Raw genomic sequence first — 15,074 nt, 5'->3', positions numbered from 1 at the left:
GAATGCCAATTGAAATGAAATCGAAATCAAAATGAAATCGCATTGAAATTATGACGAAAGCCTGAGCTGTAATTAATCGAAAAGCGTATAAGGCAAAGCAAAAGGTAGCCGAACCAATAAATCGAACTGTCTCAAGCCCTTGATAATGTATCTCGGCGTTCAACTGCAAACAGATATATATGTATTTATATATATAAATGTACATAAACAAATGAATCGAATGTCATTTGGCTTTTGTGCGGTTTTTGCCGCTCGGCTTATCAAACAAGCCACAAAACAGCAACAAGAACAACAACAACAACAACAACAGCAACAAATTTCAATTCCAATTTAAATTTCTCTTTTGTTTTTGTTGTCGTACTAATCTGACAAAACTAATAAATCTACACGGCAGTTGTGTGTGTGTGTGTGTGTGTTTTTTTTTTATTGTTTTTTGTTTCTTGTGCCCTGCAGCTGCTGACATTTGCACAGGCGGGTCAAACTGAGCCAAACAAAGCGACATCTTTGATGGGCTTACACGATTCAGTTCGTGATATTGTCTTCTTGCCCAGCTTTGACAACAGTTTTAGCGATTGCCTAATATACGGGCTCAGTTGTCATATTTCTCAATATTATGTTAATTACATAAAATTGAACGTCCTTTTCATTTATCTCTTATTTCGCTATGATTTCACCACCTTTGTTCGGGCAGCTTTGCTTGACTTATGACGATTACTTCTCATTTTCGTGTGTTGTAGTTTCAGCTTCTATAAGTACTGTAGCTGAGATCTTAATTTAAGGCCCATCACACATTACACTTTCTGCACAAATGAAGTCTTTTATGTTTCATTAAAGTTGCCAGACTTTTATGCTTTTAGATTGATTACTTTTCATTTAAATTCAATATATCTCTATTTTCTATAAGTACTTTATTAGATTTAAAGGAACAAAGAAGCATTTTTCACTTTGCTCCTCTTTCGCTAAAATTTCGCCACTTACGCTTGAACAGAGCTGCCAGACTTTTGTACTGTTTGGCTTAAATATAATCAATTGTTCTGTAATTTTTCTATAATCTCAGCTTAATTTAAGGCACGTAACATTACATTTGAGCTCAACAAAGTCTCTTTCATTTCGTTCCTATTTCGCTACAATTTCTCCATTTATGTTTGAGCAAAGTAGCCAGACTTTTGATCATTTTATTGATATAAAAATGCACTTTCATAATACTCAGCTGCATTAAAAGCAGTAAAAGAACATATTAATTATTATTTTCTTTTAAGAAACATGGCATTTAATTTAAGCAAGCTAAAGTCGACTTCATTTCGCTCTCATTTCTCTCTTGTTTCGCCATTTATATTCGAACAGTGTGGCCAGACTCCAATTTTCGGGCACTTTTGTGTGATATAATAATGCAACAAATGCCCGTTTATGCATGTTAACAGCAGTAAAAAGACAACTTTTTTGTAAATTTTAAATTAAATTGGAGTAATTGAAATTCGAACCCACGCGACGACCGCCCGCAATGTCAACGCGCACACAGCGTCAATTTTCGCTGAGCACTGTGAAAAATTTCGAGTGTCGTTTAAAAATGCAGAGCGCGTTATGCTTTTTTCTTTCTGTTGTTTTTGTTTTTGTGGCACTTTCCATTTCTGCGCTGTTTCGGGGGCCACGTAGTCAGTCAGTCAGCTTTGTCTCAAGCCCGCAATCAATCAATCAATCCACTTAGATCACAGCTGGCTGTCAATGTGGACTCAGATGATTCCACACACACAGCCTGGCCGAGTGGCTGGCAAATTTTTCAATGTCGCCTCCAGCTCAGATCTACACTTGACCTCAGCTGGCGGCATCAGCGGCGGCGTCGTCTCTCAGTGTTTTCTTGTGGGCGTTTTGGTGGCAAGTTGTGGGCGAAGTCTTTGGCAGCGCTTGGCAACCAGCTCGATTCAATTAGTTATAATTATGTGACGTTGTGCTATAGCAACAAAAGCTAACCACAAGCAGAGGTGAGACAAACCTTATGAATGCTGCGCTGCGCTGCGACTCACTGTGCAGAGAGGGAGAGAGAGAGAGAGAGAGGGAGACTCTGTCTCTAGAGAGAGAGTAAGAAAAAGGCAAGCCTTATGAGTGCAGCACTGCGGCTAACTGAACAGAGAGAGAAACAGATAGAGAGAGAAAGAGAGGTAGAGCGAAAGAGGAAGAGAAATAGAGGGGGACAGTGAGAAGAGAGAGATTCTAAGAGAGAGTCAGTGAAAGAGAAAGAGGAAGAGAGAGAGCGACAGAAAGAGGCAGATAGAGAGAAAAAGAAAGACAGATAGAGGCAGACGAAAACTAAATGATTCTTAGGCAAACAATTTGTAAGTTTTTCAGATAGAATCAAGATAAAAATTCTTGAATTAAGCACAATACGTGAGTCATTTCATATAAACTGTTATTAGGCTCTAAATTCTTAAAGCTCGACTTATTCTGCGACTTGCAAAAGCAGAAGACGGAATTGGTCTTTAGTTCTGGGCCAGATTTGATCAGATTTAATTGCTTGGCCATATTCACTGACTGAATTTCCTGTGCGCAAATCTTTCAATTTCCTGTCGCTCAGCTTTGCGCACGCGCTCTTGAAATTTTCAAGCAATTTATTTGCTTTTGTTTTGTGTGTAAAAAGTTAATTATTTAATGATTTATGAAGGCATTATTGTTGCCGTTGTTGTTGTTGTTGTTGTTGTCTCGCTGTTGTCTCGTTGTTATTTATAAACATTCTCTAACTTTTAATGAAACTTGTTGCTTAGCTAGTCAATTTTTGTGTGTTATTTTTTGGCCGGGCGGGGCTTAGTGATGTCATTGCCTTGAAGGCAAAGCGAGATAGACCCGACGTCGCCAAATTTGTCAGCCCCTATTGTTTTTATAGAGTATTGGTCGAGTTCGGTTAGCTGGTTAGCTGTAGTGCGTGTGCTTAGCAATAGATTGCATCGCTGGCAACTGGTTTGTGCCCCTCTCCAGCTCTTGGGTGAGAGCATTGATCGGCGCTCAGCTGACACAGTTGCCCGTGCACCAAATTGATGATGGCATCTTAGCCTAAGCTAAGACTCTATGGCCGAAAACCAACAAAAAAAAAAGGCTTAGCTCAAGTCGTGACTTATTAGGCCAGTTGCAAGTCGTCGGCTCTGACACTTTAGGTTGTGCTGCAGTTGAAACAAAAAATTCACTCACTGGTTAATAGCAGAAAGCTCAATCGATCAATCATGACTGACGTGGATGTGCTGAGCGCCAGAATGAAGTCGCGCTTGCATTTGCAAAGCAAGACAATTGGCGCCGATCGCATCAAGAAGGCCAAGGATAACAACGAGGACATCGCCGTGCTGAGCATGTTTCTGCCAAATGCCAGCGCCGTCGAGGAGAATCGCAGCTTCTATTGCTCCCTCGGCGACTATTGCCGCCTGGGCGATCCCCGTGCCACCAAAGCAGGTAAAATAGTGCTCAACATGTTGCGCGCATGTTGCTCGTAAATTATGTTAATTAAATCCAGCGATACATCATAATTTATCAATATTACTGCCCATTTAATGGCCGACTTGTTGCCAAATTGGTAAAATACCAAAACAAAATAGACGCCCCCATGAATTTACCGGAGATGTTGCGTCCAGCTCTCCATAACGTCATCGCAGCTTTCGTTGGGCCCAACGCTGGCCTGATGAGTAATGGGAGCCAAAAAATACACTCAAAGAAATATTAATAGAAACATTTTATGATTAAGCAGATGTTGCTAGGAAGGGGCTTCTCTCTTTTAATGCCCCTTCTTTTACATTAAAAACTTAATAATTAAATGAATTTAAAATGCTATTTTGGGTAAAGTCAAGTTAATGTTGACAATGTCCGCTTTAAAGCGATTTTTAAAGTTCATAAATTATTAATTATTTACGTGTCATAATTGAAAACTTGTTCTGGTAATCAGAATTCAAGACTTTAGAAAATATAAAATATTAAGTGAGTTTTTATAATTCTACTTTCAACAAATAATAATATGAAATAATAATAAGCAGTGCATTGAAAATGACATTGCTAATGTGAACGACTTAACTAATAATGGGAATTATATGTGTCAACCTTAGGGAAATAATTCAATATTCCCAATATTCCCAATATTCCACATATAACATATGTACTAATACTAGTTGGAATTCAGAATTCTACACTAACTTTTTATCAGATATTTATGTATCATGGTTCGAATGTTAACAACTAAATTTCCTCTAGAATTCCCCTTAAGAGCTAACACTCATAAATGTGCCAATTTAAGGAAATTTCCCAAAGAATTACACACCAATCGTAATGAGACACATGTATACCAATACTGGGGAAATAATAATTAAATTTCCCTAAAAAACTCTACACTAATCTTATGGCATATATGTGCCAGTTTTAGGGACATAACAACAAAATGTCCTCATCTAAATCTTTGTTCTACACTGAGTTCTTTAAGTTTATTCACGACTCTCTGGAGATATTCAACATTTATATGGACATCGTAAATTTGTCGTGCATTAATACCATCTTTTTTTCGCCATAATTTGTCAAAATACGAACTGTTGTTGCTTATGGGCTAAAATTAAAGCACAACAATAGAAACAGCTGCCCTGACATTATTCCAGTCAATTACCCTTCTCTGACACAGTGATGGGCGGCAGTCAGTGAACCCAGCAAAAGTTTTCGCTTCGCTCACATATTTGGTAACAAATTTTGAGCACGCAATAAATAATATAAACATATTTCCATGCACACTTTTATATGGGAACTAATGAAACCATCTATCTAACATATATAGTCCATGAATGTGATGTCTCTCGAGACTCGCAAATTTGAATAATTTTTGCATTAATCGTTATGAAAATGCGAAGTCGAGGCACAGCTCTGGTAGCAGGTGGGCTGTGTGCTGGGCATGGGCTGTGTCTTCGACAGTTGCATGTCACTCGCACATAATAATATTGGCTTTTGTTGTTATTTCTTTTTTAGTTATTGTTCTGATTGAGTTTCTGTGATGGTTGTGCCCTGAATATGTCGGGAATTTGGGGCTATTTAATAGACTATGTTATCCGGGCGGGCACACAAAGTTCAAGGCTGCCAGCAATTGATTTGTCTAATGTCTCGCTCTCCTTTACAGGTACCAAAAAAATGGAATACAAAACCCGGCAGTGGCACGAGAATTGCTTCTGCTGCTGCGTCTGCAAGACGGCCATTGGCACCAAGTCGTTTATACCGCGCGAGCAGGAGATCTACTGTGCCGGCTGCTACGAGGAAAAGTTTGCCACGCGCTGCATCAAGTGCAACAAGGTGAGGATATTACAAGAAGGAGTGCTCTAGTTGGGTGTGCTCCACTTGGAGATGCCCTGAAGACATTTACAAAAGTATTTGCCCATTAACGAGTTGTTCAATTGCAGGTAATCACCTCGGGTGGCGTGACCTACAAGAACGAGCCGTGGCATCGTGAGTGCTTCACTTGCACCCACTGCAACATCACGCTGGCCGGGCAGCGCTTCACCAGCCGCGACGAGAAGCCCTACTGTGCCGAATGCTTCGGCGAATTGTTTGCCAAGCGCTGCACATCGTGCGTGAAGCCCATTACGGGTAAGTTGCAGCTGAGCTGCACGGCAACTGATCGGAACTCATTGTCCAAAACTTCTCTTCTTGCTCGACAGGCATCGGCGGCACACGGTTCATCTCGTTCGAGGAGCGTCACTGGCATCACGATTGCTTTGTGTGCGCCAGCTGCAAGGCCAGCCTGGTGGGACGCGGCTTCATCACCGACGGACCCGACATTCTCTGCCCGGACTGTGCCAAGCAGAAGCTGATGTAAATGGCAAACCAAACTGCGGAGTCCCATCAAGTCAACCAAATGGCCACAGACGAGGATAGGAGGGAGAGTAAAGCGGAGCAGCTGGAGCGGAGGCGGATGCACAGCGTTAATTAGCCATAAAAATTAAACAGAAATTCAACGAAAATGGATCAAAAATCAGCGATGAGCGGAAGATGTTGTATTAAACGATATATACAAACAAAATATTGCCTTACTCTTACACATATATTAGATATGAGAGAATTAGCTAAACAAAGTCCTAAAATCAAAAACAATTTAAAATCAAGCAGAAGCAACAAATTTTTGACTCTTGTACGAGTGCTTGTATACTTATTAATATAGCTGCAAAAAAGAAATGCTATATAAACAAAACAAATCAAAAAAGATAAAGAAAAAGAAAAAAAAAACTCGCTTGAAATTTGATATTTTATTTGTGCTTAATCGTCAAATTGTATAAAATATATACTTATTTATTATTTTTTGTAAATGCATTTGAGCGCGAAAACAAAACCTAAAACCTAAAAAAAAAAACAGAACAACAAATGGAATATACTGTAACTATTGTTGCCACATTTGCATAATGTATGTATGTTTATTTATTTATTTTAAGTTCTTCTAACCCACACACGCACACACACAGAGCGAAAAGTTTCCTAACCGCGGGTTTCAGTTAAATATATACTTATTTTAAATGTTATTAAACAAAGCAAACCATATATATATATGTGTGTGTATGCCAACACATACACACACATGCACACGTCCTAGCAATTTAATTGTTTAGTTATTTTTTTTTATGGTTTCGTATTGTAAATGGAACACTTTGCGCTAACTAAACACCCACACATTATTATTTTACATATGCCAACAAAATGTCAATGTCCTTAACTATTTAATGAAATTAAAGCTAAACAAATTAATAATTATAGTTGGCGTCTGGTTTATGCTTTCTTATTGTGTAATAAGAAAAAAAAAACGATTCAGAAATGTTGTTAACCTTTTTTTGTTGATTTTTGGGCATATCTCGGCTAAATAATTTCAGATCTTAGAATGAGATACCATTTACCCTCGTGAAAATCTAAATTCTTACAAAAATAGACCAAAAAGCAAGTTTACGTTTTTTCTCTTTTGTCTCATGGACCAAATATAAACAGTAAATGTTCTCTACTCATGGTACCTAGTTGACCTATATATCCTTGATTATTCCATATCAATTATATAGTCCTAGCGAACCTAAAGGATAAAGTTCTCGCAAAATTTGCAAGAACATGGCTCAAAATGATGTATGCTTTTCCCTTACAGCCGCCCCAGCCCCTGGATGGTTTCTAGTTGACTAGCTTATTCTTGGTTATACCATACCATCAATGTAGTCCTTGGAAACCTAAAGGATCAGATCCCTGCAAAATGTGCATTGAAATCGTCCAAAAACATGTATGATTTTTCTTTCAGGAGCCCTTTTAAATTATCTGCAGCTGCAGCTGTTGTTTAACAGCCGCCTTACAGTACTCATTCTGCTACTTTACAGTGATCATTTTAATTGAGTTACATTTTTGCCCCTTAATGCTATGCAATGAAAATTGTTATTCAAACCACTTGTCGACCTTCTGGGTATTTCTGTTCGCCTGGTATTTGGAATTTTAGGGCCAATTTGGGGCGTAGCCGCCGACCAGGGCAACCCGTGATGGTATGCAATGCATTTTTTCGGTCGAAAAATTATTGTACGTCGACCTTCTGGTCATTTCTGTTCGCCTGGTATTTCGGCAGATTTTAAGAAAAATCTCGGCAGCCAGCGGTTGCCAACGGGCGCCCCTTACGGGTATGCAATGGACTTCTAAAAACCGTTAAATTTTAAATTTTCGACATAATTCCAGCGCCAGCGGTTGCCAATGGGGATATGACGTTCCAAAACGACATAATTCCAGCGCCAGCGGTTGCCGATGGAGATATGACGTTCCAAAACGACATAACTCCAGCGCCAGCGGTTGCCAATGGAGATATGACGTTCCAAAACGACATAATTCCAGCGCCAGCGGTTGTCAATGGAGATATGACGTTCCAAAACGACATAACTCCAGCGCGAGTGGTTGCCAATGGAGATATGACGTTCCAAAACGACATAATTCCAGCGCCAGCGGCTGCCGATGGAGATATGACGTTCCAAAACGACAGAGCTCCAGCGCCAGCGGTATGCAATGGATTTCTAAAAACCGTTTTAAATAAAAAAACAGGAATTTCGCTTTTATTTTAAATTTATTTATGTTTCAATTTATAAAATTGCTATTTTTTATGCTAAGTTTCTTAATTATTTCTCTTAAAATTATACAAAACGAGCAAAAATAATGAAATTTGGCCAGTTGATAGTCCTGGCCAACACAATTCTTTTGACATATGTCCTTAGAGCTTATTGTAGTCCTTAATTTGTCAGTCTGAAAAGATAAAAACACATTTAAATTAAACATATAAATAATCACGTTTTTTCTCAAAATCGGGGTCGGTTCGAAAATCAAAACTTTTTCGATAATTTTTTTTGGATATCTCGGGTAAATATCGTCTGATTTTGAAATGTTATACCTTTTTGAATTCGTACGGATCCCTACTAGCAATTGGCATTTAAGGTTATTAACAATCGATGGCTTGACAAAAGTTGTAAATCAAAAACCGATTCGTTTGTAAAGTCAACCTTTTTTGTTGATTTTTTGGCATATCTCGGCCAAATAATGTCCGATTTTGGAAAGATATACCATTTTTGACTCGTAAGGATGAGAACTAACGATTGGCGTTCAAGAAATGAAAATCTAAATTTTGACCCAAATCGACCAAAAAAGCAAGGGGTTACATCACGTTTTTTCTCAAAATCGGGGTCGGTTCGAAAATCAAAACTTTTTCGATAATTTTTTTTGGATATCTCGGGTAAATATCGTCTGATTTTGAAATGTTATACCTTTTTGAATTCGTACGGATCCCTACTAGCAATTGGCATTTAAGGTTATTAACAATCGATGGCTTGACAAAAGTTGTAAATCAAAAACCGATTCGTTTGTAAAGTCAACCTTTTTTGTTGATTTTTTGGCATATCTCGGCCAAATAATGTCCGATTTTGGAAAGATATACCATTTTTGACTCGTAAGGATGAGAACTAACGATTGGCGTTCAAGAAATGAAAATCTAAATTTTGACCCAAATCGACCAAAAAAGCAAGGGGTTACATCACGTTTTTTCTCAAAATCGGGGTCGGTTCGAAAATCAAAACTTTTTCGATAATTTTTTTTGGATATCTCGGGTAAATATCGTCTGATTTTGAAATGTTATACCTTTTTGAATTCATACGGATCCCTACTATCAATTGGCATTCAAGGTTATTAACAATCGATGGCTCGACAAAAGTTGTAGATCAAAAACCGATTCGTTTGTAAAGTCAACCTTTTTTGTTGATTTTTTGGCATATCTCAGCCAAATAATGTCCGTTTTTGGAAAGATATACCATTTTTGACTCGTAAGGATGAGAACTAACGATTGGCGTTCAAGAAATGAAATCTAAATTTTGACCCAAATCGACCAAAAAAGCAAGGGGTTACATCACGTTTTTTCTCAAAATCGGGGTCGGTTCGAAAATCAAAACTTTTTCGATAATTTTTTTTGGATATCTCGGGTAAATATCGTCTGATTTTGAAATGTTATACCTTTTTGAATTCGTACGGATCCCTACTATCAATTGGCATTCAAGGTTATTAACAATCGATGGCTCGACAAAAGTTGTAGATCAAAAACCGATTCGTTTGTAAAGTCAACCTTTTTTGTTGATTTTTTGGCATATCTCGGCCAAATAATGTCCGATTTTGGAAAGATATACCATTTTTGACTCGTAAGGATGAGAACTATCGATTGGCGTTCAAGAAATGAAAATCTAAATTTTGACCCAAATCGACCAAAAAAGCAAGGGGTTACATCACGTTTTTTATCAAAATCGGGGTCGGTTCGAAAATCAAAACTTTTTCGATAATTTTTTTTGGATATCTCGGGTAAATATCGTCTGATTTTGAAATGTTATACCTTTTTGAATTCGTACGGATCCCTACTATCAATTGGCATTCAAGGTTATTAACAATCGATGGCTTGACAAAAGTTGTAGATCAAAAACCGATTCGTTTGTAAAGTCAACCTTTTTTGTTGATTTTTTGGCATATCTCAGCCAAATAATGTCCGTTTTTGGAAAGATATACCATTTTTGACTCGTAAGGATGAGAACTAACGATTGGCGTTCAAGAAATGAAAATCTAAATTTTGACCCAAATCGACCAAAAAAGCAAGGGGTTACATCACGTTTTTTCGCAAAATCGGGGTCGGTTCGAAAATCAAAACTTTTTCGATAATTTTTTTTGGATATCTCGGGTAAATATCGTCTGATTTTGAAATGTTATACTTTTTTGAATTCGTACGGATCCCTACTATCAATTGGCATTCAAGGTTATTAACAATCGATGGCTTGACAAAAGTTGTAGATCAAAAACCGATTCGTTTGTAAAGTCAACCTTTTTTGTTGATTTTTTGGCATATCTCGGCCAAATAATGTCCGTTTTTGGAAAGATATACCATTTTTGACTCGTAAGGATGAGAACTAACGATTGGCGTTCAAGAAATGAAAATCTAAATTTTGACCCAAATCGACCAAAAAAGCAAGGGGTTACATCAGGTTTTTTTGCATAATCGGGGTCGGTTCGAAAATCAAAACTTTTTCGATAATTTTTTTTGGATATCTCGGGTAAATATCGTCTGATTTTAAAATGTTATACCTTTTTGAATTCGTACGGATCCCTACTATCAATTGGCATTCAAGGTTATTAACAATCGATGGCTCGACAAAAGCTGTAGATCAAAAACCGATTCGTTTGTAAAGTCAACCTTTTTTGTTGATTTTTTGGCATATCTCGGCCAAATAATGTCCGATTTCGGAAAGATATACCATTTTTAACTCGTAAGGATGAGAACTATCGATTGGCGTTCAAGAAATGAAAATATAATTTTGACCCAAATCGACCAAAAAAGCAAGGGGTTACATCACGTTTTTTCTCAAAATCGGGGTCGGTTCGAAAATCAAAACTTTTTCGATAATTTTTTTTGGATATCTCGGGTAAATATCGTCTGATTTTGAAATGTTATACCTTTTTGAATTCGTACGGATCCCTACTATCAATTGGCATTCAAGGTTATTAACAATCGATGGCTTGACAAAAGTTGTAAATCAAAAACCGATTCGTTTGTAAAGTCAACCTTTTTTGTTGATTTTTTGGCATATCTCGGCCAAATAATGTCCGATTTTGGAAAGATATACCATTTTTAACTCGTAAGGATGAGAACTAACGATTGGCGTTCAAGAAATGAAAATCTAAATTTTGACCCAAATCGACCAAAAAAGCAAGGGGTTACATCACGTTTTTTCTCAAAATCGGGGTCGGTTCGAAAATCAAAACTTTTTCGATAATTATTTTTGGATATCTCGGGTAAACATCGTCTGATTTTGAAATGTTATACCTTTTTGAATTCGTACGGATCCCTACTATCAATTGGCATTCAAGGTTATTAACAATCGATGGCTTGACAAAAGTTGTAGATCAAAAACCGATTCGTTTGTAAAGTCAACCTTTTTTGTTGATTTTTTGGCATATCTCAGCCAAATAATGTCCGTTTTTGGAAAGATATACCATTTTTGACTCGTAAGGATGAGAACTAACGATTGGCGTTCAAGAAATGAAAATCTAAATTTTGACCCAAATCGACCAAAAAAGCAAGGGGTTACATCACGTTTTTTCGCAAAATCGGGGTCGGTTCGAAAATCAAAACTTTTTCGATAATTTTTTTTGGATATCTCGGGTAAATATCGTCTGATTTTGAAATGTTATACTTTTTTGAATTCGTACGGATCCCTACTATCAATTGGCATTCAAGGTTATTAACAATCGATGGCTTGACAAAAGTTGTAGATCAAAAACCGATTCGTTTGTAAAGTCAACCTTTTTTGTTGATTTTTTGGCATATCTCGGCCAAATAATGTCCGTTTTTGGAAAGATATACCATTTTTGACTCGTAAGGATGAGAACTAACGATTGGCGTTCAAGAAATGAAAATCTAAATTTTGACCCAAATCGACCAAAAAAGCAAGGGGTTACATCAGGTTTTTTTGCATAATCGGGGTCGGTTCGAAAATCAAAACTTTTTCGATAATTATTTTTGGATATCTCGGGTAAATATCGTCTGATTTTAAAATGTTATACCTTTTTGAATTCGTACGGATCCCTACTATCAATTGGCATTCAAGGTTATTAACAATCGATGGCTCGACAAAAGCTGTAGATCAAAAACCGATTCGTTTGTAAAGTCAACCTTTTTTGTTGATTTTTTGGCATATCTCGGCCAAATAATGTCCGATTTCGGAAAGATATACCATTTTTAACTCGTAAGGATGAGAACTATCGATTGGCGTTCAAGAAATGAAAATATAATTTTGACCCAAATCGACCAAAAAAGCAAGGGGTTACATCACGTTTTTTCTCAAAATCGGGGTCGGTTCGAAAATCAAAACTTTTTCGATAATTTTTTTTGGATATCTCGGGTAAATATCGTCTGATTTTGAAATGTTATACCTTTTTGAATTCGTACGGATCCCTACTATCAATTGGCATTCAAGGTTATTAACAATCGATGGCTTGACAAAAGTTGTAAATCAAAAACCGATTCGTTTGTAAAGTCAACCTTTTTTGTTGATTTTTTGGCATATCTCGGCCAAATAATGTCCGATTTTGGAAAGATATACCATTTTTAACTCGTAAGGATGAGAACTAACGATTGGCGTTCAAGAAATGAAAATCTAAATTGTGACCCAAATCGACCAAAAAAGCAAGGGGTTACATCACGTTTTTTCTCAAAATCGGGGTCGGTTCGAAAATCAAAACTTTTTCGATAATTATTTTTGGATATCTCGGGTAAACATCGTCTGATTTTGAAATGTTATACCTTTTTGAATTCGTACGGATCCCTACTATCAATTGGCATTCAAGGTTATTAACAATCGATGGCTTGACAAAAGTTGTAGATCAAAAACCGATTCGTTTGTAAAGTCAACCTTTTTTGTTGATTTTTTGGCATATCTCAGCCAAATAATGTCCGTTTTTGGAAAGATATACCATTTTTGACTCGTAAGGATGAGAACTAACGATTGGCGTTCAAGAAATGAAAATCTAAATTTTGACCCAAATCGACCAAAAAAGCAAGGGGTTACATCACGTTTTTTATCAAAATCGGGGTCGGTTCGAAAATCAAAACTTTTTCGATAATTATTTTTGGATATCTCGGGTAAACATCGTCTGATTTTGAAATGTTATACCTTTTTGAATTCGTACGGATCCCTACTATCAATTGGCATTCAAGGTTATTAACAATCGATGGCTTGACAAAAGTTGTAGATCAAAAACCGATTCGTTTGTAAAGTCAACCTTTTTTGTTGATTTTTTGGCATATCTCGGCCAAATAATGTCCGATTTTGGAAAGATATACCATTTTTAACTCGTAAGGATGAGAACTATCGATTGGCGTTCAAGAAATGAAAATCTAAATTTTGACCCAAATCGACCAAAAAAGCAAGGGGTTACATCACGTTTTTTCTCAAAATCGGGGTCGGTTCGAAAATCAAAACTTTTTCGATAATTATTTTTGGATATCTCGGGTAAACATCGTCTGATTTTGAAATGTTATACCTTTTTGAATTCGTACGGATCCCTACTATCAATTGGCATTCAAGGTTATTAACAATCGATGGCTTGACAAAAGTTGTAGATCAAAAACCGATTCGTTTGTAAAGTCAACCTTTTTTGTTGATTTTTTGGCATATCTCGGCCAAATAATGTCCGATTTTGGAAAGATATACCATTTTTAACTCGTAAGGATGAGAACTATCGATTGGCGTTCAAGAAATGAAAATCTAAATTTTGACCCAAATCGACCAAAAAAGCAAGGGGTTACATCACGTTTTTTCTCAAAATCGGGGTCGGTTCGAAAATCAAAACTTTTTCGATAATTATTTTTGGATATCTCGGGTAAACATCGTCTGATTTTGAAATGTTATACCTTTTTGAATTCGTACGGATCACTACTATCAATTGGCATTCAAGGTTATTAACAATCGATGGCTCGACAAAAGTTGTAGATCAAAAACTGATTCGTTTGTAAAGTCAACCTTTTTTGTTGATTTTTTGGCATATCTCGGCCAAATAATGTCCGATTTTGGAAAGATATACCATTTTTTGGCGTTCAAGAAATGAAAATCTAAATTTTGACCCAAATCGACCAAAAAAGCAAGGCGTTACATCACGTTTTTTCTCAAAATCGGGGTCGGTTCGAAAATCAAAAGTTTTTTCATGATTTTTTCAGAAACGCAAAAAGAGCTCAATAACGCAAAAGCAGCTATGTAAACGCAGGATGAGTAACATTGCGCAAAACTGAGCCCTTAACGCAATGTTAATTTCTGTCTTTCATGGTGAATGTCAAACAACCAAAACAATAATAAATTGACTGTAGATAGCCAAAAGATGCCGGACTTAAAAATAATACTGGAGTTCAGGTAATATGTGCAAATCTTCAAGCTTACCGTTATTAAAAGAAGCCTTCTTTCAGTGCTGGCGCCGAACTGCTCTTTGGCAATATCAAACGGCGGGAACTTGCATTGGACGGCGACCAAAAATGTGAGAATCCATCGGTACTTTCTATCAATTACTGCCAGCCGTATAACAATTTATTGCAGGGACCATAGCGAATTTGCTAAAGTGGATGCACGCCAACATTTTAACAGAACGTCCTGAGCTATTCATGCAGGGAAACACGGTGTAAGTGAGTCTTTGGCAGCAGCAATTGTTCCTTTTGTTATGGCTGTTGGCACTTCTGTTTCACAGACGGCCCGGCATCCTGGTGCTGATCAATGATACGGACTGGGAGCTGCTGGTAAGATGACCTAATCTTATCTTATAAAGAAACGTCAGTTAAAGCTATTGTATTATTACAGGGCGAGCTAGACTATGAGCTGCAACAGAATGATAACGTGCTTTTCATATCCACACTGCACGGCGGCTAACAGAAGCGCTTTATGTTAACTAGTATAAGTACAAAGTTTTGTATTTTTGATAAAATAAAACATATGTATATACAAAAAAAACAAAAGTTGCATAAATCAGAATTACGTCCCTTTACCAAAAACGGCAAAGGCCCACAC

The 15,074-nt window shown here is 37.1% G+C and overlaps 2 protein-coding genes across 8 annotated transcripts in view; both read left to right on the top strand.

The window, feature by feature from the left end:
- Positions 1-6,228, top strand: part of LOC115771161 (four and a half LIM domains protein 2) — a 71,079-nt gene extending 64,851 nt beyond the window's left edge. For 5 of the 7 annotated variants that reach the window (XM_030716739.1, XM_030716738.1, XM_030716740.1 and 2 more), the window contains 3 exons: positions 5,126-5,295; positions 5,403-5,589; positions 5,661-6,228. In XM_030716739.1, the coding sequence (XP_030572599.1) occupies positions 5,126-5,295; positions 5,403-5,589; positions 5,661-5,818 (515 nt within the window). In that variant the 3' untranslated portion in view covers positions 5,819-6,228. Of the gene's footprint in view, positions 1-3,187; positions 3,433-5,125; positions 5,296-5,402; positions 5,590-5,660 lie in introns of all 7 variants that reach the window. The other 2 variants (XM_030716743.1, XM_030716742.1) reach the window with 2 other exon arrangements.
- An 8,131-nt stretch (positions 6,229-14,359) lies between these two features.
- LOC115771120 (ubiquitin-related modifier 1 homolog) lies at positions 14,360-14,981 on the top strand. The gene is made up of 5 exons (XM_030716684.1): positions 14,360-14,429; positions 14,483-14,550; positions 14,610-14,691; positions 14,758-14,806; positions 14,868-14,981. Exons 1-5 carry the CDS (start codon positions 14,398-14,400, stop codon positions 14,934-14,936), a joined length of 300 nt encoding a protein of 99 aa, XP_030572544.1. The 5' UTR covers positions 14,360-14,397; the 3' UTR covers positions 14,937-14,981.
- The last annotated feature ends 93 nt before the right edge of the window (positions 14,982-15,074 follow it).

This window comes from Drosophila novamexicana, unplaced genomic scaffold (assembly GCF_003285875.2).
Source record: "Drosophila novamexicana strain 15010-1031.04,08,12 unplaced genomic scaffold, DnovRS2.1 tig00000024-arrow-pilon, whole genome shotgun sequence".
NCBI classification, from domain to species: Eukaryota; Metazoa; Arthropoda; class Insecta; order Diptera; family Drosophilidae; genus Drosophila; species Drosophila novamexicana.
Note: the sequence above shows the minus strand (reverse complement) of the source record. Positions and strands in the feature narration are given on the sequence as shown.

What these genes read in the sequence shown, in the direction of transcription:
- LOC115771120 (XM_030716684.1), top strand. Translation starts at nt 14,398, where the DNA reads ATGCCGGACTTAAAAATAATACTGGAGTTCAG. An exon ending in AAAATAATACTGGAGTTCAG is followed by an intron (nt 14,430 to 14,482) that starts GTAATATGTGCA and finishes GCCTTCTTTCAG; the next exon opens with TGCTGGCGCCGAACTGCTCT. An exon ending in ATTGGACGGCGACCAAAAAT is followed by an intron (nt 14,551 to 14,609) that starts GTGAGAATCCAT and finishes AATTTATTGCAG; the next exon opens with GGACCATAGCGAATTTGCTA.